The sequence below is a fragment of the Myotis davidii genome, unplaced genomic scaffold (assembly GCF_000327345.1).
Source record: "Myotis davidii unplaced genomic scaffold, ASM32734v1 scaffold1208, whole genome shotgun sequence".
Taxonomy (NCBI): Eukaryota; Metazoa; Chordata; class Mammalia; order Chiroptera; family Vespertilionidae; genus Myotis; species Myotis davidii.
The window spans coordinates 176,433-203,735 of record NW_006299241.1 but is presented as its reverse complement, the minus strand read 5'-3'; the positions used below and the strand labels follow the sequence as shown (position 1 = coordinate 203,735).

The window sequence follows — 27,303 nt, the reverse complement described above, 5'->3', positions numbered from 1 at the left end:
GAGACCTCCCGGGGGCTGCTGGGGCGCTGCGGGGAGGCGCGCCGGGAGGAGAGGGCCGCGAGTGGCAGACCTCATTTTCTTTATTCCCTTCTAGTCTCATCTCGGCCTTTGAGCTTCTCTGGCCTGTTCCCCTGGGCTAAGTCGGCAACATGAGCCGCAACAACTTGGATGGGAAAGACGACTTTGACGAGCAGTTGCGATTGCAAAAATTGTACGGAGACACCCACGATGGAGACACCCAGAAAGGTCCAGGTAGAGAAAACAATTCTTTCGAGCAGCAGCCAGATGACACCCCCTATGAGTGGGACCTGGATAAGAAGGCTTGGTTCCCCAAGGTAAGTGTGTGTTGCCGGTGCCCCTGCAGAGCAGGCCGCTCGCTCATTTTCTTTTCGAGGTCTTGGGGGTAGAGCCCCCATTAGTAGTGGCCTTTCTTTTTGTTCTGTTGTTGCGGAACCAGTGTGTAAAGGAAGGGAAATCTTTAGGGAGATGTCGTAAATGTAATTTAATTCTTGTCTTTTTTTTCTATGCCTTATTAATTTTATCTGTGAAGGTCGTAGTTGGGTATTACATTGGTGACTGCTTTTTATTGCAAAGAGGAAAAACACCAAGAACAAACTTGGTAGCTCTTACTCTCAGGGAGCCAACCTCACTTATCCTGGAAATTCAGGTGTTTAGCTTATATACTATGTGCAAAATGCAGCTTCTTGATTTTTTTTTAACCTAGCCATTACTGATTGAATTTTGCACCTCTACTTTCCTATTAAGTTTTGTCCCTAAACACATGCTTGAACCAAATAACCACAGGAATATGACTAGAGGTGCACAAAATACAAATGGAAAAGATATGTGTATATTTATTTAGAGTATTTGAAAATTATTAAGCATTTTACTTCAGCTTAATTTCAGTAAAGTAACTGGTGTTAAACTTGGTTCTATAAACTTCTCTGTAAAAGTATGCTGTTAACCAGAATCTCATGGTTGGGGAAAAGGATACCAATAGCACACTAATTGACTTGGAAGCCTGAAATAACAAATCATGTCTCCATTGTGTAACTTTAAATATTATTCAACTTCTTTCTTTCCCATTTTGTGTTTGTGTATGTTCCAATCCCTTCAAATTGTTAAATGTACTAGTTGATTCTTGAATAACCAGGGTCTGAACTGAATCCACTTAGACACAAATTTTTCATCATCTTGTAAACAGTTCACATAAGCTTACGATGTCAGTAAATGTACAGTATTGTAAATGTATTTTCTCTTTCTTATGATTTTCTTAATCCTTTTCTGCAGCTTTAAGAATACAGCATACACCCTGGCCAGTGTGGCTCAGATGGTTGGGCATCATCCCGTGCACTGAAGGGTTGCCACTTCCATTCCCAGTCAGGGCACATGCCTAGGTTGTGGGCTCAATCCTGGGTTAGGCGGTGTGCTGTAGGCAGCCAGTCGATATCTCCCTCTCAAATTGCTGTTTCTCTTTCTCCCTCTCCTTTCCTTTCTCTCTAAAAATCAATTTAAAAAAAGAATGCAGTATACAATATACAGGGTGTCCCAAAAATGTATACACACTTTGAATGATTATAAAGTCATTGTTTATTAACATATAGTTCATTTTTAAATTTTAAAAGAATCAACAGAACGAAATAATTTTTTCATCAGTGCCTGTTTTCAAACGGGTCCAGGCACTGCTTGTAATGCCAAGCAATGGAATTGCAAACAAGAATCATTTCGTTTGGTATTTGTATGCCTTCAATTCGTCGACTGTTGCCAATTTTGTACTGTAAACATTATCTTTTATATTAATAAAAGTTTAGTGGCACTTTGGGATAAATTTTCTGTATTCAAAGCTTAGTCTGGCTTCAACCATTATTTCAAATTAGTTAAACCTGAAAAGTTGTTAAGTTCTTGGAGAGTCAAAAGTTATATGTAGATTTTCTACTGAGTAAGGTGTTGATGTCCCTAACTCCTGTGTTGTTCAAGGGCAGCGGTGGGCAAACTACGGCCCGCAGGCCGGATCCGGCCCGTTTGAAATGAATAAAACTAAAAAAAAAAAAGACAGTACCCTTTTATGTAATGCTGTTTACTTTAAATTTATATTAGTTCACACAAACACTCCATCCATGCTTTTGTTCCGGCCCTCCGGTGCAGTTTAAGAACCCATTGTGGCCCTCCAGTCAAAGAGTTTGCCCACCCCTGTTCAAGGGTCAACTATATTTCACTCTTGTACTGGCAGTGCCAGACCTAGCGCAGATTTGGTTTCTTCAGCCTTCTCAGTTCTTTTAACAATAGTCTGATAATTAGATTAACTTGTTAATCTATCTTTTATGCCATGGAAGCCCATATCTGTCAAACTTTGAGTTAAAATGTTTCCCATTCCTATGTGGTATAAAGACAACTACATTTCTTGCATTGTGAAATTGTGCTTTTCCCCCCTGAAAGCCAGAATAGATGTAAGTTGGATTAGTTCTTAATTTTTTTTTACAGTAAATGATAGTGATTTAATTCATTATAACGTTAAAACAAGCATTTAGATTTACTGTTGTTAGCCCTTTTCTTTAAACACCAAATAAAAATTCTGTTCTCTTTGCTTACAGATATGTAAATGTTTAGTGTACATATACTTTGTACATCTATATAGTTAAAGAAAAATTAATTCTGGCCTGACCAGTGTGGCTCAGTGTTTGAAAATGGACCACGAACCAGGAGATTGCTGGTTAGATTCCCACTCAGGGCACATGCCCGGGTTTCAGGCTCGATCCCCCACTGGGCATGCAGGAGACAGCCAATCACTGATTCTCTTTCATCATTGATGTTTCTTTCATCATTGATGTTTCTAACTCTCCCTCTCCCTTCTCTCTGAAATAAATAAATACACAAAATACGAATTTGTTGCTATTGTTTTTTATCCTATTTTATTATCTGGTACTTCCTTTGTTATACGTTCTCATAGCCTTGCTTAAGTAGACTGTGGAGAGGTAGTAATTTATAAATGAAACAACTAGGAAGGTGTCAACATCATTTAAAATAACAGTAATATCTCAGACTTTTGTGTTGGTAATCCAAGTTCCCATTTCTTATTTCTTATCATACACAGTTTTCTATATACAGGGTGGGGCAAAAGCAGGTTTACAGTTGTGAGCATGCGAAACAGAGTTTATTCTTATATTATTATTTATTAATTAATGTATTATCACCCGGCGTGGCTCAGTTGGTTGAGCATTATCTCATGCACCAGGAGGTAGCTGGTTCCATTCCCAAGCAGGGCACATGCCCAGGTTATGGGTTCAATCGGTGTAGGAGGCAGCCAATTAATGTTTCTCTCTCATTGATGTTTCTCCCTCTCCCTCTTCCTCTCTCTGGAATCAATAAAAACATATTTAAAAAATGATATTTAATTGATGTATTATTATTTTCCATACAAACAATTGTAAACCTACATTTGCCCCACCCCTAAGGTGACGGTTCTTGCATTTACACTTTATTACTACAACACTTCTATGTTAAGTTGTATAACTGAATATGCTGTAATTTAACACAGTGTAAACTTTTTACAGGAGAAAATAATTTTTTAATTTGTGTGTGTGTGTGTGTGTTGAATTTCTTGTCCAGATCACTGAAGATTTCATTGCTACATATCAGGCCAATTATGGCTTTTCTAATGATGGTGCGTCTAGCTCTACTGCAAATGTACAAGATGTTAATGCTAGGCCTGCAGAAGAACCTCCGCAAAGAAAAAACCCTGAACCCACTGATCCCAAAAAGAGAGGAGAAAAGAGAAAGGCTGAATCAGGCAAGTGGATTTAGCTTGTAAAACGTGTGTGAAAATTAAAAATGTGAGTGTGTGTGTATATAGTTACTTTTTGGAGAATTATAATGGCTCTGAAGGAATCATTGAGATGGGTTTTTAAAAATTATTATTTGGGTTCATATATTGGCTCTCACACTAATTTATGGGCATGGAATGAGTTATTTCAATTCTATTCCTCAGTTGCTTCCTTTGCAAAATAGAGCTACTATTAGGGGATTATCAAAAGTTCTGTTTGTAAGGTTATTTTTTACAGTTTTTGAGTTTAATTAAATTGAACTTAAGCCAGTTTTGCTTCAGCTTAGCCATGTCTAACACAGTAGATTGGAGTCAGAAGCAATTTAATGTGAAGGTCTAAAGTCAATGTAAGGGTGGTTTTTTTAAGGAAGCATCTGAATCGTAGTAAAGATTTGGAAGCAGCCCAAGTGCCCTTCAGTAGGTGAGTGGATATAAAAGCTGTGGTACATTTACACAGTGAAATACTTCTCGCCGTAAAAATAAAAGGAAATCTTATCTTTTGAGACAGCATGGATGGCCCTAGAAAGTATTATGCTAAGTGAAATAAACCAGTCAGAGAAAGACAAATACCATATGATTTCACTTATATGTGAAACAAAATTAACTAACAAAGCAAAATAGAAACAGACTCATAGACACAGAGAGCAGATCGACAGCTGCCAGAGGGGAGGGGGATTTGGGGGCTTGGTGAAAAAGTGAAGGGATTAAGAAAAACACTGGCTGGTGTGGCTCAGTTGATTGAGTATTGTCCCTTGCACCAAAAGGTCGCTGGTTCAATTCCCAGTCAGGCACGCCCAGGTTGTGGGTTTGGTCCCCATCAGGGTGCGTATGGGAGGCAACTGATTGTGTTTTCTCTCTCTCCTTTCCTCTCTAAAATCAATTAAAAAAATACCTCATAGACACAGACAACAGTATGGTGATTACCAGAGGGAACCCTGGGGATGGGGGGAGAGAGAAGAGGGTAAAAGAGATAATTGTTGAGGAGACTTGAGTTTGGGTGGTGAACACACAATACAATATAGAGATGATACATTATAGAATTGTACACCTAAAACTCATATAATTTTATTAACCAATGTCACCCCAATACAATACAATTTTAAAAATATATAAATAGCTCTCTTTTTTTAGACAGAGTTCTGAAACTGATTATCTGTCAAAAGAGCCAAATACATTGAAAGCTGGACAGTAGTTTGAATTTGTCTTGTTCTCAGGGTAAAAAAAAAAAAAAATTTCCTGGAAGTTTTGAGAGACTGCCACACTGCCAAAATTTTATAATGTGACTTTGACCTTTTCTTGCATGCGTTTTATTTATTCATTTTTATTTTTAGGGTGGTTTCATGTTGAAGAAGACAGAAATACAAATGTATATGTGTCTGGTATGTATACCTTTTTAAACAGCTTTAGAATAGAAAATATTTGATTTTTATGTTTTTCACAAAGTCATTTTTAGTTTTCAGTTTCTCTGAAGCCCGTTTCTTATGATTTTGCCATTTTTGTTCAGTTGTTTGCATTAGTGAGGAATATGTTTGTTTATTACAAAACTAAGAAAAATTAAGTGTATGTAACTTTGCATGCATGCCATCCTTTTTGTCTGCTTTAGGTTACTTGTGGCAGTTTGTCCCTTCAGATTCATTGAAACATGAAATTTCCTCAATTCTATATATGTGAGATTTTTACATACGTTTAGAAATTCAAAATTGTGCTCATCTAAGTTGTAGCTTTCTAATTGGTAGAATGCTAAATAACCCTCACCTTTACTTAGATGCCTTTATAAATTAAAAATTTTTTCCCTAATGTTGATAGGTTTGCCTCCAGACATTACACTGGATGAATTTATACAGCTCATGTCCAAGTTTGGCATTATTATGAGAGATCCTCAAACAGAAGAATTTAAGGTCAAGCTCTACAAAGATAATCAAGGAAATCTTAAAGGAGATGGGCTTTGCTGTTATTTGAAGGTTAGTTATGTGGTCAGATAAGTTTCTTTTCCATTTTTAAATCAGGAACCAGGGCTATAATTTTATATCGATGATTACTAAGATGGAGAACTATTCAAAACAGGACATGAAGAAAAGTGAAATTTCAGATTGTGCCTGTGTGTAATTGGTAAGATTATTCACTTGTTCGTCTGGTCAAAGTATTATGTAAGTTATATGACCAAAGTGCTTTTGTCTTAAAAAGAATTCTCACTGCAAAGAGCTCTTTCAGAGTGTATGCATATAATCAATTCAGAACACATTTTCAAAGTCCACAAGGAAGAAAAAGCCAGTAATATTTTATTTGCCTATTTGAATGAATTAGACCAAGGATCAGCAAACTCCAGCCTACTGCCTGATGTTGTTAATAAATTTTTTATTATTAAAATGGCTGCATTCATTCATTTACGAATTTGTGTCTACTTACATATTTGAACAGCAGAGTCGAATGGTTGCAGCACACACCATGTGGCCCACAAAGTCTAAAATATTTATTATTTGGCTTTTTACAAAATAAGTTTTCTGACCCCTGAGTTAGACAACAAAGGAGCTGATAGCTTATGCTTACTACTACAGAATATCTTTTTATTGGGAGAGTATGGTGTTAACAGAAATTGGTAGAACTCTATCCATGGTGTCATAAATTGCACAGGGAAAACTCCATGTTAAAGGCATTCATCATTTCTAGAACACCTATCATCTTAGAAGCAAGTGCTACCCATTATTGCAGGATATAAAAGAAATGGGCATGATGATGACATACACATATGTCATAGAACTTGGAAGTAATTACAAAGTAAAATCAAAGTGATAAAAAACAACAGTACCAACACCATGGGTATGTTGTGAGTATACAGCATATCAATGAAATTAGAAGGTGGTAGGATTAAGCTGACAGCTTTTTGGGAATACCTTATAATTTTAAAACTGGCATGCACCTTAGAAATCACACAAGTTCATTTGACTTATTCTCTAGTTGAAAAATCGAGATGCCAAGAAACAAAACTACTTCAATAATGATATTAATTTATTGGGCAACTACCATATGCCAATCACTATCCTTTATGTGTATTCCATTTAATTTTGTCAAGAACCTATGATGAAGGCATTACTGTTCCCATTTTACAGATGAAAAAACAGGTTCAGGAATCTTGAATAACTTGCCCAAGTTCACATGGGTGGTTGGAGGTAGCTATATCTTGAATGCAGGTTCCCAAACTGGGTAGTTATGCTTAAATTATTATTGCATATATAGTCATCATTCATCTAAAAATAAACAACTCCTGAAGTTTTATTTCAGTGTGTACCTTACTGACTGTCTTGTTTTTCCCTTTATAAAGAGGGAATCTGTGGATCTTGCATTAAAACTTTTGGATGAAGATGAAATTAGAGGCTACAGACTACATGTCGAGGTGGCAAAGTTTCAACTGAAGGGAGAATATGATGCCTCTAAGAAGAAGAAGAAGTGCAGGGATTACAAGAAAAAGCTATCTCAGCAACAAAAGTTTGTGTTCTTTTCTTCTTCGAAAGATTTTTATAAATATCCTAGAGTATTCTTTCGGTAATAGCCACCTAGTTTTGTTCATAGAGAACATCTCCTAAATATACCTACAAATTATTTTTAAAGAACCTTCATCCGGAACCTTCAGTAATCTGTACCACAGGATGATTTGGCAGCAGTGGTGTTTTTCATTTTCTGGGGTGTTCATTGGTAATACAACAAGGACTTAAATGAGATAACAAAGCTATCTCTTCGGAAGTTGTTGAACATCAGATTAAACAAGATAGTTTAGGCCTGTATATCAGTCATTAGTTCATTTTCAATGTGTGTTGAAATCAGCTACACCAGGAGCTAAATTTTTACATACAGGCTTGTATTAGAAATTTGAAATGATAGGTTTTATCATTGTATTTATAATGTATTACATATACTAGTATATGCATAATGCCATCAAGTTTCTGTTAACCCATTTGTTTAATATGTGTTTTGAAATATGCTAGTTTTAAGAAATTAGCCAAAGTGATAAGTACCTTTATCACAGTGAGTTCTGATAACACTTTTAGCACTGCTTACACTATTGATAAATGATTATGAAAGCATTTAGGTGATCTTCTACAGTTTTTTACAGGAATAGTTAAAACAGATACCTACAATTTTTATAAACAGTAAAATTTAAGATTGTAACAAAGAATGAGTAGTTTTACATATTTCAGTGGTTTGTCATAATCATAAAGTACCTACAAACCAGTACAATTTGAACATATTTTTTGGCCTGAGTATATCTTCTTAGATAATCATACATAGTGAATAATTCGAACTTTTTCAGGAATGTCATTGGAATATTTGTAACCAGATAGCAGTTCTGGAAAAAAAGCAGGGTGGGGCAAAAATAGGTTTTCAGTTGTGAGTATGCAAAACACAAAGTTTATTCTTGTATTATTATTTATTAATGTATTATTTTCCATATGAACAACTGCAAACCTTTTTTAAAATATATTTTATTGATTTTTTTACAGAGAGGGAGGGAGAGAGATAGAGAGTTAGAAACATCGATGAGAGGGAAGCATTGATCAGCTGCCTCCTGCACACCTCCTACTGGAGATGTGCCCGCAACCAAGGTACGTGCCCTTGACTGGAATTGAACCCTGGACCTTTCAGTCTGCAGGCTGAGGCTCTATCCACTGAGCCAAACCGGTTTCAGCTGCAAACCTACTTTTACCCGACCCTGTATATTCTGGGGATTTCAGATATTGGGTCCATCTTTCACCTGCCTGTTATTTTTATTCCAGAAAGTTCTCTGAATAGAACTGTGACTAAAATATACATTGTTGTTCTGGAATCAAATAATCATCATTTTAAAATAATCAATAAAGGATTATTTCTACTTTGTGTCATTAGGCAATTGGATTGGAGACTTGAGAGAAAGGATGGGTCAATCTGAATGCCCCATGAACGAGTTGTCATCATCAAAAATATGTTTCATCCTATGGATTTTGAGGTAGGGTACAATATTCTTACTGATTAAAACGTTGCTATGCCTTCTTTTAAGGGAGCCCAAACTTGCCCCCCCCCATCTTTCTCATGTTACATCCTGCACATTTATGTAGTCCTCAAGATAGAAAAACGTAGCCAAGAATCAGTCAAACTTTTCAGATTTTCTCATGGTTAGCTCAGTGTTTCTTTAATTGTATCATAGCTAAGACTGTTTAATGCCCATACTGTGGCCCCAAATGGAAGCTACTTGGCATGGGAAATTATAAAAAATATAATAATTAAAAGATTTATGGGAGCTCCAAGTATGGGTTGATTTTGGTGGGGAGGACCAGTTTCACACTTGAAGTGAAAACTTCATTTTAGTACTAAAAATTTGGTCTTAGAACTCCTGAGGTTAATGAAATAAAGCCCCTGATGTTTTAATATTGGAGGTTGTTTTTCAGGACCTAGTTTTTACACAAGTCTTTGGTGGCTATTAGGAGGACTTTATGATATTAATGTCCATGTAAAATTCCAGGAACAGCAAATAAAGGAAGAGCTACTAGAGAGTTTTTTTTTAAATACATTTTTACTGATTTCAGAAAGGAAGGGAGATGGAGAAATAGAAACATCAGTGATAAGAGAGAATCATCAATTTTCTGCCCCCTGCACGCCTTCTATTAGGTATCGAACCCACAACCCAGGCATGTGCCCTTGACCTGAATTGAACCCAGGAGCCTTCAGTCCACAGGCCAATGCTCTCTCCACTGAACCGAAACTCCCTAGGGTCTAGGGAGTTTTAAGGAATGTTAATTGCCATCAGGGTACCTTCATATTGCATTCTGTCTCTTGTTCTTATCTCTGTCTTTTGGCATAGACCAATGGAATTATTTGTGGAAGAACAAGTCTTTACTATTTTCCTAGATTCTTTCATGTAAGAAAAAAATGTTCATAATGTAAAATTCCAGGTTTACGAATGATCTAGTTGCAACCAAAGACCACTCTTGTTCCTTTTGTGCATTTAAACAGAATCAGAATGGAAATATCGTTTTCCCTTTAGATACTAAGGCCCCAGATTGGTCTTTGAGCTCTGTCCGGGCGAATCGTGATATGATAGGGTTTACTATGCACCTATGGAGTCTGTATCTTTTGAGATCGTTGGTGAGATACATGTGACCTATTTAAGATTTTTTTATGTCTCTTCTGACTGAAATTCTGAAGAATCTTGAAATATAGCAGAGCTGCTTTAGACTTGCAGTGATAATGAAGTATGTTTAAAAAGTACACGTGTACACATGCACACTAAATGCTTTTTGAAATGTAGTCCTTGTCAGGTGGGGCTTTAAAAGGAATGCATAGATGGATCATGATATCTAGTCTGCTAGGTATAACTCCAGAATTGACTACAATAAATCACATTTTACCCCCCCGGTAATAATTGATTTTTTAAATTAGGATACCTATTAGTATCTGACTTAAGGTCCTTGATTCACACATATTGCATACTCCTAGCACTTGAACGTGAATATAAATGGAAACCTAACTCAAAGTATCTGGAAGCTCTGCAAGTAAGGAGTCTATTGTGTAATTACATGGTTTTTGTTTCTGCTTCTGCCTCCTGTCTTGCTCATTGAAACACCTTATTTGAGTCTAGCTATCACCCTGGCCAGATTTAGCTTTTCCTACCTTAGCAAATATTCTTTCCTCCAAAAGCCACATTTATTCTACGTTGACTCCTAGAAATTCCCTCCATTGGATATTTTTAAGGATAGAAGTTTCATGCTTATAAATTTTTTATTGTTTAAAAATAACACCCTTATTGGTTTAGTGTAAATTTTACTTTAGAGTTATAGAGCTTTATATTATACTCTCTGTTTCCTTCATCACATTTCATATTATCAGAAATAATTGAATCTCCTCTACTTGAATGTGTGCTCCATGAGAGCCAGGACTGTCTACCTTGTTTGTTTGCTGTTAATATTCCCTGTGTATAGAATTGTGCCTGGCACCACAATAGGCTCTCAATATATTAATAGGTCCTTGGTATTTATATGAAGAAAACGTACAAGAATGATTGAATGAAACCCCAGTTAATCACAAGACAGAATCTTTTCATTCCTGAATGGATAAAACATTTTCTCTTTAGCATCTTTGCACATAAAGGAAATTTTTCTTTTCATGTGCTTAATACCACCTAGCTGGAAGGGCAGTAGTGGACTTCAGAGTTTACAGGTAGAGAAACCCTTGGTGCTGTCCTTGTTTGCCCACCTGCCTTTGTCTGGTTTGGTCTGCTGAACTTAATGAGAGCCTGTCAGTCAGCGGGACTACAGACAATCTTGTTTTTTATTCAGTGTCTCTGTGGGCCTGAACCTCAAATTATTTAGTGTAGACCTGTCCAATATAGTAGAATCTAGGCTCATGAAGTTTTTTTTTAATTTTGTAGACTACAGACAAACATAAATAACTTAAAACCTTTTTTATATGTTGGTATGTCAAAGCAGGACATTTAATTATCGGAATTTGTATTTTTTCAGGATGATCCGTTGGTGCTAAATGAGATCAGAGAAGATCTTCGTGTAGAGTGTTCGAAGTTTGGACAAATTAGGAAGCTTCTTCTGTTTGATGTAAGTTTATGGCTTGGACAAATGATTTCTGGAACAATCATTCTTCCAGTTAAAAGTTATTACCAGTTGTCAGTATGCCCTATATTTTACATTAATGTTCTTATATAGTTGGTCTTCCATCTAATGGTAGGCATCTGTTAGCAATAATTAGATGAACATGGATTGTAAGTCAAGGCTTTGATAGATTTGGTACTCCGTGATTATTTCCCTTTATCATCACTCTAGAGTATATGATCAGGTAGAGAAAGTACAAGAAAAATGTATGGTTCCCTATTTGCCCATATTTTCCCCTCTTGAATGATTCTCCTCCTCTATATTTGGAGAAAAACAATCAAGGAAAATATTCTCTTGTATGTTTCCTCTTCTCACCCATTTTTTACTTCCAAAATTGACACATTTATAACAAAATAGTCGCTATTTATTGATTACGTACTTCAAGTTACTGTACGTGTTATCTCATTTAATCTTCAATCCTTTGAGGTAGATAGATGCTATTATACCCATTTTACAGATGAGGATGCTGAAAGTTTAGAGATTGAGCACCTTTCCCAAGATCATTCAGCTGCTAAATGGCGGAGCCAGGATTGAATCCCAGGGCTATTCAACTTCAGAGTCCACATTTAACAACTATGCTGCCTTGCCTGTCCTAGACAGTGTTGTTAGTAGAAACATTTCCAAGGACATCATGCTTGGTTCTTCCTAGAAAAGATTAAGTTGAAGAGGCAGCTAGCTATCTGTTACTGGCTGGGGTAAAAGGGAAGAAAGGCTTCATACACAGTATATTTTACTCAATTTATCAGAAAAAACAGCTCCCACTTACCTACTTTGTCAAATGTGTATGTTTTATTTTGAATTTTCTCATTTATTCTTTTGTTTTCTTCCTTATTTTTTTCTAGAGACACCCAGATGGTGTGGCCTCTGTGTCCTTCAGGGAACCAGAGGAAGCTGATTATTGTATTCAGACTCTGGATGGACGGTGGTTTGGTGGTCGTCAAATCACTGCCCAAGTATGGGATGGAACTACAGATTATCAGGTAAATTCTGCAACTATCAAGGGAAATTCTGCAACTATCAAGGGAACATAATTTGTTACCAACAAACACTGAACTAGCAGTCCTTCAGATAAGTTTTGGATTTGGTTTAATCTGTGTATTGTAATAGTAGTACTTTTATTTATTTATTTACTTATTATTTATTTATCTATTTATTTTAAATCCTCACCCAAGGATATTTTTCCATTGATTTTTAGAGAGAGGGAAAGACAGAGAGGAATATCGATGTGAGAGAGACACATCGATTGGTTGCCTCATGCACAATCCCTGACCAGGGCCCAGGCTGGGGAGGAGCCTGCAACCAAAGTATGTGCCCTTGATGGGAATCGAACCCAGAACCCTTCGGTCCCCAGGCTTATGCTCTATCCACTGAGGCAAACCAGCTAGGTCTAATAGTAGTACTTTTAAATAATATTTTGCATTCAGAGCATAGAAAGAAAAATGTTCAACTTTTCAGTTTACAAGTCTGAAATTTGAGGCTTGCTCAGAATAGTGATAAGAAAAGAACATATTAATCAAAATGTTCCTCTTCCTTTCTGTGCTGTAAAGGCAGAGTTCAAATACTAACTTTTTAATTGATGAGACATTTCTGCAGTACTGTGGTGTTGGGCATTTATTTAAATGATCTTAAGGTCAACTCCATAAATCAAGATGTAAAGTTTTGAAAACTGAAGATAGGGAATTGCTTTGATTTCCTAAGAAGCAATGACTTATAAAATCAGGATACTTTTGTCAATATTAGTAATGCTCAGATATGTTAATACTTTTAGCCTAAAACTTATTTTAATGGAAATTTCCATTTATGCACAGGTGGAGGAGACCACAAGAGAAAGGGAGGAAAGGCTGAAAGGATGGGAGGCTTTCCTTGAGTCTCCTGAGGCCAATAAAGGTCTTCGGCGTTCAAATTCCATCTGTGCTTCAGAAAGGGCAGGGCCTTCTAGAGTAAGGCATTTTTCAGAGTGCCCTAGCACATCTAAAATGAATGATGAAGAAGCTGAAACTCAAATGGAATTTGAAGAGCCTGTAGATGAAAAGAAGTTTGAAAAATCAGAAGATGGGGGAGAATTTGAAGAAGATATTGAAGAAAGTGGCTTCAAAAAAGAGGCTGAGAAACACTACCCCCAGAAAGAATCTGAAGAAGGCTGCCTTGAAAGAAAGTCTGAGGAAGGCTGCCCCCAAAAAGAGTTTGAAGAGGGTGGTCCTAAAAATGAGTCCAAAGCGAATGGCCCCGGAAGAGAATCCAAAAAGAAGCTACTCAAAAGTGATTTTGAAGAGAATGGCTTTAAAAAGGAGTCTGGAGAAGATCGCCCCAACAAGGAGTCTGAAGAAGACTACTCTGAAAAGCTCTTTGAAGACAGCTCTGAAAAAGAATTTGAAGAAAATGACCTCAGAAAAGAATTTGATGAGAATGGCTCTGATGAGTTTAATGGAAGCTTTCTCAAAAAAGAGTTAGAAGAAAATGACTCTGAAAGGTCACAATTTGACGATGACAGCTCTGAAAAGGTTATTGATGAGGAAGGCTCTGAGAGAGAGTTTGACGATGAAGAATCAGATGAAGACGGAGAAGAAGATACTTATGAAAAAGTTTTTGATGATGAGTCTGATGGAAAAGAGGCCAAAGAAGATGCAGATGAAAAGGAGGAAGATGATGATGCAGATGAGAAGATGTGTGAATATTCAGATGAAAAAGAAGGTGAAGTAGATGCAAAGGAGGATGAAAACATGCTCGAAGATGAAGATTCCTCTGAGAAATCTGATGATTCTGATGAGAAAGGGACTGTGTGTTGTATGAGGAATGTTCAGGGAAAAAGGGCCCAGTCCACATACAGCAGCTTTATCCTCAGTAGTGATGATGATGACGATGATGATGATAATGATAATGATATTTAATCCCTTAAACTTGCTTTTGAGGGAAATTCCTCCATCTACATTTTGCCTATGCTCCAGGGTAATTACTAGTAGTGTTAATAAACATTGCATAGTGATAGGATGCCATCAGATTAATGCATTTACTTTTGCATTGTTACCTGTACTTAATGATCTCAAATATATGTTAATTGGCTGTTCAGTTAAAACTTCATAGTATAATACAAGTAAACTGATTACTCATCCTTTGTCAGATTTGTTAAATGCATGCAGAATATTTTTTAAAGTATTCTGATTGAAGTTTGTGATATTCAAAAATAAAAATAAGTTGTTAATATGCAGAAACTGAAAATTGGACTTGCGTTAAGTTGCATTTTATGTTCTTGCTATTGCTTTATTCATACTTAAGGTTTTAGTTGTTTAAGGATTTGAAAAATCCTATGAGAGTTTCCTTGCTTCCATCTTATATTACCACTTAGGTCCCCATTTCTCCACTCTAAACCAGAACATGTTACTAAACTAATAATGTAAACAGCACTTTGGAGTTTTCCCCTGCCCAGTCCTAGCAACTTATTTTTATTTGTTTTCCTTTCTACCCTCTTTCCATGAAAATTGACTCTTACATGTGCAAGAGTAAACTTCCTGAGGTCCATCCACAGCTTTCTTTACTGAAAATATAGGGAAGGGCATTAGAATTCTGCTCTGTACTGTTTGGCCCCTTTAGAAGTTGATTGGAGTTGTGGAACCTCTCCCCAAAAAAGTGCATGCACTACACAACTTTTTGTATACAGTTTTGGGAGGTTCATTGATCCCCTGGAGTTTAAGAATGTCTGTTATCATTCATACTTAAATTTTGTGTGTGTTTTTGTTCTAGTATGGTGCCTAGTACTGTGCTAAATTGTGTAGTCCCAATAAAATGTTGGGTCTTTCTTATGCTTTCAAAGTTAAGTATTGACTCATTGACTTCTGATGTAGCATTAAGCACTTGTTCTCGTAAATTAGAAGTACTGAAATAAACTGCATTGATGTTTTTTCATTATACCGCCTGTAAGTGTAATCATTACCCCATTCAGATCGAAAAAAATTCTTGTACTTGAAGCCAGCTTTCAGAGAAGATTTTAGTTGATATCTGGGATTTCTTAAGATCTGCAGGATTTTCACCAAGGATAAATCAGTAAAAGAGGTAAAGATTTAAATTGAAAGTTTGCAAACCAAAATAGGATTCCTTTTAAAGATAAGCCAGAAGCACCAAAACACAATTTTTTGGAAAATTGGTTTTCTAAGTGAAAGGAAAATAAAGTTTTATCTTCCATGTACAATAGGTGGGACACATAACTACAACTTATAAAAGACCATTAGAAAGAGGCTGTTTCATTCTGACATCCCTGCTCACTAATTTGGTTGGTATCAAAATATTCATGCTCTTTTCACATAGACACCTGGAAATGAAAGTTGCAAACACCTGTAAATGGTTAATAATTTATGAGGTGTTAATGGATAAATTAAGTGTCAAGAAGCACACACAGAGTCACCTGTTTTCTAAGTAATCTAGTTTTTTTTTCCTGAAAATAAAGTTATATTGTGAGGCAACAATACATCCTCTTAACAAAAGAAAAGAAAAATAGAGGGTTGGATATTAAACACAGCAATGCTCAACAATTAACCCAGCATTTTCTAAATGTAAAGCTCCTTAAGGGTATATATATATAAACTATATAAATATCAAATAATGTATTCAGCCCTGAATGTGTGAACCAGAAGTGTCTTCAGGGATGCCTTTGAAAGGCTTTTATGCCCTGCTCTCTGAGTCTAAAAGTACCTTCATAGAAACAAACTTGAAACTTTATTTTAGAAGATAAAAATATTACTGTCTTGCCAGTATTAATGAAATATTTGAAATCATTACTGCTTTCTACAAAACAACCTGATGGCAAAATTGGACTAATTTATTCCAAGGATCTCCGTTTTTCTTCTCAAGTACTGATAGCCCTGATCCATTTGTGCCACACTGCCTCTTCCTTTTTGGAGTGGAACCTATTTTCCTTATGTAAATTATCTGGTGTTTCTGAGGCTTGGAAAAGGAAGGATTTAGCTAATTTTCTGCATATGCCTTTCTGAAATAACATGAATCTTATTTTTTAAAGTAAACCAACCTTTCAGTGTAATGCCCAGAAGTGCTGTTAAATTGTTTGAACAAAACGGTGGCTTGGAGAACAGTAGAAGGCTTATCAACTTGCCCTTTGTGAATATTTGTGCATACATTGTTTTTTCCTTATTGGGCCTCTTTCAGATACAAACTGCATGCCTTTTTGGTGGTTGTTGTTTTCCAGATAGTCACTTCATTTACAATCAGTTTGCTCAAATTATTTTTCCTCTTATCACACCTCATTTACATGACTGGCTTTACATTTCTATGTAAAATACCTTATGTAAGAGAAAAAGTGGGTGAAAAAGGTAAAGGGATCAAGAAGTACAAATTGCCCCTTACAAAAACAGTCACAGAGGCCCTGGTCGAGTAGTTGATACTGTTAGAGTTTCATCCCAATATGCCAAGGTTTGATCCCCAGTCAGAGCACATACAAGAAGCAACCAATGAATGCATAAGTAAATGGAACAACAAATCTATGTTTCTCTCTCTCTCAAAATCAACAAATAAAAAAAAATCAACAAATAAAAACAATCACGGAGGTCCTAACCGGTTTGGCTCAGTGGATAGAGCGTCGACCTGTGGACTCAAGGGTCCCGGGTTCGATTCTGGTCAAGGGCATGTACCTTGGTTGGGGGCACATCCCCAATAGGGGTTGTGCAGGAGGCAGCTGATCGATATTTCTGTCTCATCAATGTATCTAACTCTCTATCCCTCTCCCTTCCGCTCTGTAAAAAATCAATAAAATATATTTAAAAAAAAAAAACAAAAAAAATGTAGAGCATACGGAATGTAGTCAATAATGTAATAACTATGGTGCCAGGTGGATATTGGAAATATTGGGAGGATCATGTTGTAAATTACATAAATGTCTAATCACTGTGTTGTATACCTGAAACTAATAATTTTGCATGTCAAGTGTAATTGAAAAATTAAGTGTTAAACATTTTCCTAAAATCGCAAATTGATATTGCAAATAGCCGGAAATTCTTGAACAATTATCACAGGAATAGATTGAGAAAAATATTTCATAGTTTAAAGTTTAGTTTTAGGTGTTCAGAGACCTACAGACAAGTTTTACTTTTCATTTGGAACCAAGAGGATCCTGATACGGTTTGTCAACTGCATTATTCTCAAGTAGAAAGCATAAGCAGGTTGGCTTGTGTTTATAGTTTAGTTATCAGTAGACTTTACAGGCTGTGATATTAAAATGCACTGGCCGTTCTGGGCCAATAAAGAAAACTAGGACAGCTACAGCAGCACAATGGCGGCTTTTGTGCTACCAGAACTCTATTTTTGCACCACTTCTTTTTTTCCCCATATATTTTATTGATTTTCCACAGAGAGGAAGGGAGAGGGACAGAAAGCCAGAAACATCAATGAAAGAGAAACACCAATCAGCTGCCTCCTGCACACTCCCCACTGGGTATGTGCCTGAAACCAAGGTACATGCCCTTGACTGGAATCGAACCCGGAACCCTTGAGTCCACAGGCCGATGCTCTATCCACTGAGCCAAACCGGTCAGGGCTTGTACCACTTCTTAATGTTTCTACTGAAATAACCATGATAACATTAGAAGAGTAAAGCTCTAAGAATAAGTATATTTTTTGATTTGCCATTTCCAACTTTCTAACAATTATTTCAGTCTAATTTCTAGTGATAAACTTGCAACACCTTAATGTAAAAATTTCTAGGCTTAACTGTATGTCTAACTTTAAAGTTTGAAAATGTGATAGCTTAGCCCTAGCCCGGTAGCTCAGATGGTTAGACCATCATCCCAATACACCAAGGTTATGGGTTCCATCCCTGTCAGGGCACATAGAAGATTCAACCAATGAATACATAAATAAGTGGAATAACAAATCATTGTTTCTCTCTCTCATCTCCCTTTCTCTCTCAAATCACTACATAAAAAAATAAAAAGTGATATCTTTACGTCCTACCTTATTTTTGTAAAGGGGAGTTTTTCCTTTTTTAAAAAAATATTTCATTTTTATTTATGAATTTTTTTTTATCCTCACCTGAGGATATGTTTATTGATTTTAGAAAGAGTGGAAAGGAGAGAGGGAGAGAGAGGGAGGGAGGGAGGGAGAGAGAGAGAGAAACATTGATGTGAGTGAGAAATATTGATCAGTTCCCTCCTGTATGAACCCAGAACTGATCAAACCGAAACCTAGGTATGTGCCCTGACCCGGAATCGAACCTGCAACCTTTTGGTCTATATTCTCTAATCAACTGAGCCACCTGGCCAGGTATTTAATTTTTAAATTTTTTATTGATTGATTTTAGAGAAAGGGAGAGAGGAACATCAATTTTTGTTGTTTCACCTATTTGTGCATTCATTCGTTGATTCTTGTATGTGCCCTGACCAGGAATAGAACTGAAACCTTGGCATATTGGGACAATGCTCTAACCAACTGAGCTACCTGGCCAGGACTTGTACTACCATTTATTTATTTGTTTGTTTATCTATCTATTTATTTTAGGTTTCTAGTGTGTTTTTTGTTTGTTTTGTTTTAAATATGTTTTTATTGATTTTTTAGAGAGAAAGGGACAGGGACAGAGAGATAGGAACATCAAACATCAATGAGAGCAATATCAATTGGCTGCCTTCTGCCTGTCCCCTAACTGGGAATCAAGCCTGAAACCCAGGAATGTGCTCTGACCAGGAATCAAACCAGTGACCCCTTGGTACATGGGCTGAGCTATGTTACCTTTTAAATAAACAATATAAGCTTTTGTTTTTAGATGATTAAGAAATTATAGATTGGGATATTAAAATTTTGTCATTTAATGGTTTTCTATCACCTTTTGCTAGGAATATATTGATTGCCATATTGAGATACTAATAGTATTAGACTATTGATTTAGTGTATTTTTACTCATTATGAAATCTTTTCAATGTAATTTTGTTCAGTTAATTAGCAAGTATATATTGGGCTAGGTGGAGCAGTGAGAATAAAGGCAGCATTAGACATGGACCCTTTTCAAAAAGCAGTTGTAATCTATGTTGAGACAAGGCAGCCAAAAAAATGTAGCATTGATTCAGTAATACACCCACAGCCTAGAACTGTGCCTGGCACATAATAGAGGCTCAATAAATACTTGTTGAATGAATGAATTTATCCTATGGATATGCTGGCAAAGTCCCATTCATTCATTTGCAGAGGTATTATTAGCTTCACCACTACCTCATCATCATTCTTTTTGTTAATTTGAAGATTCAATTGACTTTATTAAGCAACATCCCATCTAGCAACCATCTCCTTCCTCATCACCATTCTTTTTTTTAAAAAATATATATATATTTTATTGATTTTTTACAGAGAAGAAGGGAGAGGGATAGAGGGTTAGGAACATCGATGAGAGAGATCAATCAGCTGCCTTCTGCACGCCCCCAACTGGGGATGTGCTCGCAACCAAGGTACATGCCCTTGACCAGAATCGAACTTGGGACCCCTCAGTCCTCAGGCCGATGCTCTATCCATTGAGCCAAACCGGTTAGGGCATCATTCTTGATTATTTCAATATCAAAGTAAATAATCCTGTTCTTTCTCTAGTCTTCCCAGCTCAGCAGCCCAACTGTCCAAACCAAAAATCTAGGAATCATCTTTGATTTCTCTCTCTCCTTTATTTGTCACCCCCAAGCCCTGTTGGCTCTAACTCCAAAAAACCCCAAAATCTGAATACTTCTCCCCATGTCCACTCCCACCACAGTACTACATGATAACCAGGGTGATAAAAAAAATCACTACTTAAAACACCCTGATGACTTTCCATTAAAACACTCCAGTAGCACTTAAATAAAATCCAAACTTCTTACTATGGCCTGCTCACAAAGCTCTGAGTGATCTTGCTCTGCCTGTTTGTGCAGACTCATTGCAGAACTCTCCCTAGTGCAGTCTTCAGTCACACTGACATTATCATTGGGTTCACATTCCTACCTCAGGACTTTTGCACATGCCTCAGCCTGGGATGCTCTTTCCCCAGCTAAGCTGGATGAATCTCTCTCATCTTTCAGACTGCTTAAGTATCACCTTTCTTGGGAATTTGACCACCCCACCTCCCTCCCTTGATGCTTACTGTTGAACCCTTTGAGCACCAAATTACCTTGTTTATTTGCTTACTTGTCCCCCAATCCCATCCTTCCACCACTCTAGCAGCATGCAAGCTCTGTAATAGCCAGGGCTTTCTCCTGTTCTCTGCTGTCTCCCTCGTCACTGGAACAGTGACTGGCATATAATAGACAACCATATGTTTTTTTCAGTTTTGAGGATAATCATCATGAATGCAATGTACTCTGTGAGGAGCTCCATGTCCTTAGAAGAATGTTCAGAACTTCAAGTATGGCAATGGAGGAGGAGTAATAGTTATCTGTAACATAAAACTGATAAGATAAGATTTTAAAAGTACAGGGCTTGCGGGTAGTGTTAATCTCTACTTGGGGCCATATTAAGTTTGAGATGTGTATATGACATCTATGGGGATGTATCAAATAGGCGATTTGAGATATAACTCTGAAACTCAGGGATAAAGTTAGAGCTAGAAAGTTAAATTTGTTGATATCAGCATCTAGATGACATTTAAAGCAGGGGACAGGGTGAGGAGTCCCCAATGAGAGGCCAGTAACAAGTGGACAAGTGGAATAGGGAAACTGAGACAGATTCCTGAACAAACTGACAGAGCAATTTACAGCAGATATAGATGGTCACCTTCCTAGAAACAACATTTAGGCCTCAGTTGTATTCCAGTTCTAGACCCAGAAAAGCAGCAACACTGGGTGGGTGACACAGGACCAGCTGTGATGATTGACAACCCCATTCCCTGACACTGACCAATCAGTGAAGACCATGGACCTGGAAGAGTACACCTAAAAAATTGATTAATATTCTGCTAAAACACTCTCCTGAGGCCTCCCCTAAGATTCCTGCCTGTGAGAAAGACATAAAGCCTCAAGACAAAGGACCCAGCTTGTGTTATCTCTCTGAGGAACAGCCCCCGCCATTCCCTCTCCTCTCTTCTTCCTCCATTTTTCCCCCACAGTCATCCATCCCCTAAATTCCAAGGGACCTCAGGAGCCTTGCAACTTGGGGAGCAGTGGTCAATGGCTGCTTTTTTGCAGGCTAGTCCCCTGAACCTGTTCCCAAAGCTCCTTTTCTCTGACTTCCCAGACTGCTAAGGCAGACCAGCCTAGGCTCTTCTGTTGCTTCTTCTAAACTAAGCCCTTTCTTGTTTTACTGTGTCCCAAGCTTTAATAAATGCTCCCTCATAGTCACCTGGACTCGTGTTGTGAAATTGTGAAATTTTTCCTGCACTAAGTCAAGAACACACACACTACCAATCTGCCTTAGGCAGACTCACTCAGGGCCGGTCCTCTGTCCAGTAACACCAGGTCACACTGGAAGGACCAGATCAACCCCTCAGGTATGTGAGCATTTGGTGGTGAGACAAAGGAAGAGGGGACAGAAAAAGAGATTGAGAATGAGTGGCCAGTGATATGGGATGAAAAAGAGGAGCTATGGGTTTCTGGAGGCCAAGAAAAGACAGTATTTCAGGAAGGCAGAAGTGATCAGTTGTGCCCAAGGATGCTGGGAGGTAAAAATGAGGACAGAGAATTGACCATTTTATTTGGAAAATTGGAGGTGGTCAGTGATAGTTTATACAAGCCCTTTCAGCAGAATGCTCAAATTGGGGAGAGAGTGAGAAGAGAATGGGAGTCAAGAATGTGGAGACAGCAACTATAGGTGATTATTTGGAGGATTTTTGCAGAGAATGGGGCAAATTATAGAGGAGAATATAAGGTTAAGGGAAATATTTTTTCTAAACCTATACTTATTCCTTGTCCAATGTTCTCCTTTTCTTATGTCGATCTGAGTTTCTAACTACTCTGTACCACCTAAGCATCTAAGCGGGGAGGGAAGAGCCCTGAGAAATACTGGTTAAGTTCACATTCCAGGAACACAGGCTCACTTGAAAGACTGAGACCTAATCACAGAACTTTAAAATGCGTTCCATCCATTCCAACTCACCACCACAATACTGAAGGCCTATGTACAGCAGTTCCTTTTACCCAGCAACTGCTCCCCCCTGTAACCCTCCCCAGGAAAACTTTGCTTTATTTAATTGCCACAAGCTCTACCCATCCACTAAAGAGAGACTTTTACTCTACCTCTCTATAGACTGACATGCTTTAGTTTGGTTTAGTTTTGTTTTTGAATTAAGCAAATACCAACAGTGTTATCAGTCTCTCTCAAGGTTTGCACAGATGAGCCGTGTTTATGCTAAAATTTCATAACTGACTTGCAGTTATCTTGTTATAAATCAGAAATTTGTTTTTTCAAATAGCCAGTTTATTTTAAAATATCTTTTAGTATTAAAAAAGATTTCATAAAGTAGGGTTAATGCATCATAAATCCTGAATTTTAAGTCTTGATCCATTAGGCCAAATTGCCCTCCAGAAATATTGAACTCACACACACCACCACTCCAAGTGTGTAAAACTGTTTGTTTCCCATATTGTTATTAATACTATTATTAATCTTTAACATTTTTGCCAATATTATCATTGAAAATGGCATCCTATTTCAATTTGTATTTCCCCAATAATTAGAGGTGTTAAACAGCTCTTCAAATGCTTACTATTTGTACTTATTTAGCTTGCATTTGGTTATTCATAGGCTTTGTCAAGTTTTCTATGGGCTTGTTTGCCTTTTAATGATTTGTAAAAGTTCTTTTTGTATTATAGATAGCAACCATTTGTTATAGGTACTGCAAGAAATTACTTTCAGCCTGTCCTTACCCTTGAAATTTTATGTTGGTTTTAGACACACATGTTCACTGTGTGTTAATTGGTAAAACTTTCTCTTTATGACTCCTGAGTTTTGTGCCATGCTTAGAAAGACCTTCCCCAGCTCAATATTATACTTATTGTGAAATATTTCCCATATATGTGTTTCTATGTATTCTTTTTGTAGTTTAAAGTTTAATTTGTATGTTTATATATTTAACCCTTATGGTATTTACCTTTGCATAAAACATGAAGAACAAATTGGAGTGGGGGAATTAAGACTCAGTTTCAGACATATTACATGTGAGATGCCTAAAGGTAGAGGAGAGGTCAGGGCTAGAGATGTGAATCTGTTAGTCATAGTAACATAGAAGATATGTAAAATCCCTCTGGGGCTGAAATCATCAAAGGAGAGATTACAGAATCAAAGGAGAGAGCTCAGAACTAGTTACTCCTTGAGGCAATCCAATATTTCGAAACTGAGCAAAGAAGATTAGAAAGAAGCCAATGAAGTTAGGATAAAAACAGGAGAGAGTGGTGCCATGGAAGAAGCCAAGAGAATGTATGAAGAATAAAAGGAATTATCAATCCTGCTAAATGCCTCTAAGAGGTTGAGTAGGATGAGCACATAGAGATGCCATTGGGTTTGGTAACATTGAAGGGATTGGTGACTTTGACAAGATCAGTACATTGGAGTGGTAAAAATGGAAGTCCCACTAAAGTAGGTTTAAGATCACAAGAAAAAGTGAGAAGTAGAGATGGTGACCAACCATGGCCAACAAGTTCAAGAAAGTGTTTCTGTGAAAGGGAACAGAGGAAAGAAAATGAAGGTAGTTGGGTTGTTAAAAATGGGAAATACATGGGTATATGTGAATGATGATAGAAATGATTCAGTAGAGATGGAGAAATTAAAGTGGGAGAGAAATGGGATAACAGGGTTAAGATGGGCCTCTAATTTGATTTGTTTCCAAATAAATAGCCAATTTTCTCAATGCCATCAGTTGATTAATCCATCTGTTCTCTACCAATTTGAAATATTTAAAAATATGAAATTCTTATTTGTACTTTATATAGTCTGTCCCACTAATTTTCCATGACTTCGGCTTGGGAGGTACTAGAACAGTTTTCAAATTATGTCTATTGCTATTTATCTTTATTAATTTCAGCAATTGTTTTTAATTTGTAATAACTCTGTCTTATTCTCTGATTACTTCTTTTTCATAGTGGACTAATTTTGTTATATGGATGCAATATTCTATTGGACATCTCTCAAGATACTAGTTAGAAATTTAAAAAATTTTGCACTTTAACTTTTCCCTCAGAAGTCAGTTGTTTTGCTTGTTCATCTTAGTGTTTCTGTTTCATGCTCTTGGTTTTTCTTAAATGTCTGGTGATTGCCCATTCATTTGAAGGATTAGATTGCTACATTTTGGTGACTGGTTTGGAGCCCTCAGCCATTGTGAAGGTCACTATTCATCTGAGAGGCTTTTTCTCTGAATATGACATAGCTGTGCAGGTGAATGGCTAGGAGTGTGCCAATAGGAGGATTCCCATTTATGAAGCATGGATAGGGTACAGGTTGAGTCAGAGGTTGGGAAAATGCCTTATTAGATATAAAGTGCTTTAGAGAATTGAACTGCTGTGCCAAGATGCCTTTTGTGTTCATATCCTTATGGTGATCCCCGAATTACTTGGGCTCTCCCAACTTCTCTATCCAATGACAAAGTCCACACCGGGCTCTGTCTCTGTGAACAAGAAGTATTTTATTGAGAAAGAGGTTCTCACTGTGTACAGAGTTGGAGAGTGGCCCAGTTGCTTGGCAGATCTTTAACTAGCTTCTCTGCTTTTTGCTCCATGACTCACTCTAGTTACTAGCTAGCCCCTACTAATTCTGAGCTATTTCTAGGGCTCTATTTGGAAGACTTATAATCATTTCTCCAATAGCTTTCTCTTATTCCTGTGTTAGCAGAGTGTAGATTCTACATTATAATTGCATAAATTTCTTATTGTTGCTGAAAGGTTACATAACAGTGGTTTACCATGCAGACTCCAAAATCAGACTGCCTGGCTTGGATAAGCTCTTAACTTCGCTGTAGTTCTGTTTACTAATTTTTAAACTTTGATAATAATAGTATCTATTTTGTAGAGTTATTTATGTGGTTTAATACATGTAAACTGTTTAGTGCAGTAGGTGGCCCATTGAAAGCACTGAATAACTATCAGTCATTTTGTTTCTTTGGTCTGAATATCTTTTCTGGCTTTGTAGCATTGCTCTGGATTTTTCTTATTATTTTTATATTTCTTCTGGCATTTTAGTAGGATTTTATTTTTTAATATGTTTTTATTGATTTCAGAGAGGAAGAGAGAGTGAGAGATAGAAATGTCAGTGATGAGAGAGAATCACTGATCAGCTGCCCCCTGACATCTCTTTTTGGGGATTGAGCCCACAATTTGGGCATATGCCATTGGAATCAAACCAGAGACCCTTTAGTCCCCAGGCTGACACTCAATCCACTGAGGCAAACCAGGTAGGGCTAGTGGGATTTTAGAAGGAAGATGAGATTAAACACACTGGCTCAGTTCATCACCTTGAACTGAAAGTGAGCGCTCGCATTTGAAAATAATAAAAATGAACATTCTAGGTTGTTAATTTTCTGCCATTTTGAATTTCACATTCTTTTGATTTGCTTAGAGTAGCACAGATATAAGAAACCTTTGAGATCATCTAATAAAGCTCTCTCACTTTAAAACTGAGCAAAGAAATGAGAAATAACTTCCCTAAAGTAGCAAATCTTTCTAGGGGAAGATCTTATACAAGAATCGAGATCTCTTGCCTGCTAGTCAAATTCTCCTACCACTAACAATAAGTAAATAAATATCTACCATAGGTGCCAAGGTTATACATTTCATATGTCTGTGCCCATCCAATGCTCATTTCCTCCTATTTAAAGCCAATCCTTCCACCTGTACGTTGATCCCATCCTCTCCTTCTACTTTCTCCAGAATTTTATATTAGTAATAATTCCTTCTTTTTTGTAGTATATTCAACCTCTTGTTCTCAACTGTATTATTTCCATTGGCCTTTAATCATGTCGAAACTATTACTTTAAGAAAAAGGATAGTGACGATTTGGGGGTGGGTGGGTAGGGGCTGGGAAGAGGGAGGTAAAGGGGGGGTAAAATGGGATTTATCTGTAATACTATCAACAGTGAAAAAATATATATTAAAAAAAGAAAAAGGAAGAGCAAACTCATTTGACCCTCCATACTCCCACTACCAGATTCTGCTCTATCTTTTCACAGTCTTTCATCTCCAAACCCTTGCAAAGTACTCTCCATCCAGTGATGGTGAACCTGACACGCATGTCAGAGGTGACACGCGAACTCATTTTTTTGGTTGATTTTTCTTTGTTAAATGTCATTTAAATATATAAAATAAATATCAAAAATATAAATCTTTGTTTTACTATGGTTGCAAATATAAAAAAAATTTCTATATGTGACACGGCACCAGAGTTAAGTTAGGGTTTTTCAAAATGCTGACATGCCGAGCTCAAAAGGTTCGCCATCACTGCTCCATACTGTCAGTGCTTTCCTCTTCTTTCATCCCACTTGACTCTGTCTCTGACCTCACACTCCAGCAAACATTTCCCACTAAGGTCACTTATGACCTCCATGATACTAAATCCAACAGAAATTTTTTAGGCATCAGGTTTTCCTACTTCTCAGCAGCATTTGACCCTTGTGACGAGCTCCACCGTCTTGAAACATGTTCTTCTTTGGGCATTAGTTTACAAACACTCTCCTGATTTTTATCCCACCTCTTTGCCCATTTTTTCTCAGTAATGTTTGCTGGCTCATCATTTCCACCTAGGCAGTAAATGCTGTGGTTACACAAGGCTTGGCATTAGTTCTTTTTGTCTCACTCTCTACTCTCCCTGGGTGAGTTACAGCACAAGGCTTCAATAACCATCTGTGTACCATCAGCCCCTAGATTTATATCTCCAACTCAGATCTCTCTTTCCACTGAAAAATGTAATCTCTCTCTCTCTCTC

General features: G+C 37.1%; 1 protein-coding gene across 1 annotated transcript; it reads left to right on the top strand.

Moving 5' to 3' along the window:
• The first annotated feature begins 18 nt into the window (after positions 1–18).
• Positions 19–15,354, top strand: HTATSF1 (HIV-1 Tat specific factor 1). The gene is given in 9 exon segments (XM_006779437.2): positions 19–335; positions 3,607–3,787; positions 5,152–5,199; positions 5,627–5,781; positions 7,140–7,303; positions 8,699–8,798; positions 11,308–11,397; positions 12,294–12,431; positions 13,260–15,354. Coding segments are annotated over 9 exon segments (2,142 nt in total). The 5' UTR covers positions 19–149; the 3' UTR covers positions 14,340–15,354.
• The last annotated feature ends 11,949 nt before the right edge of the window (positions 15,355–27,303 follow it).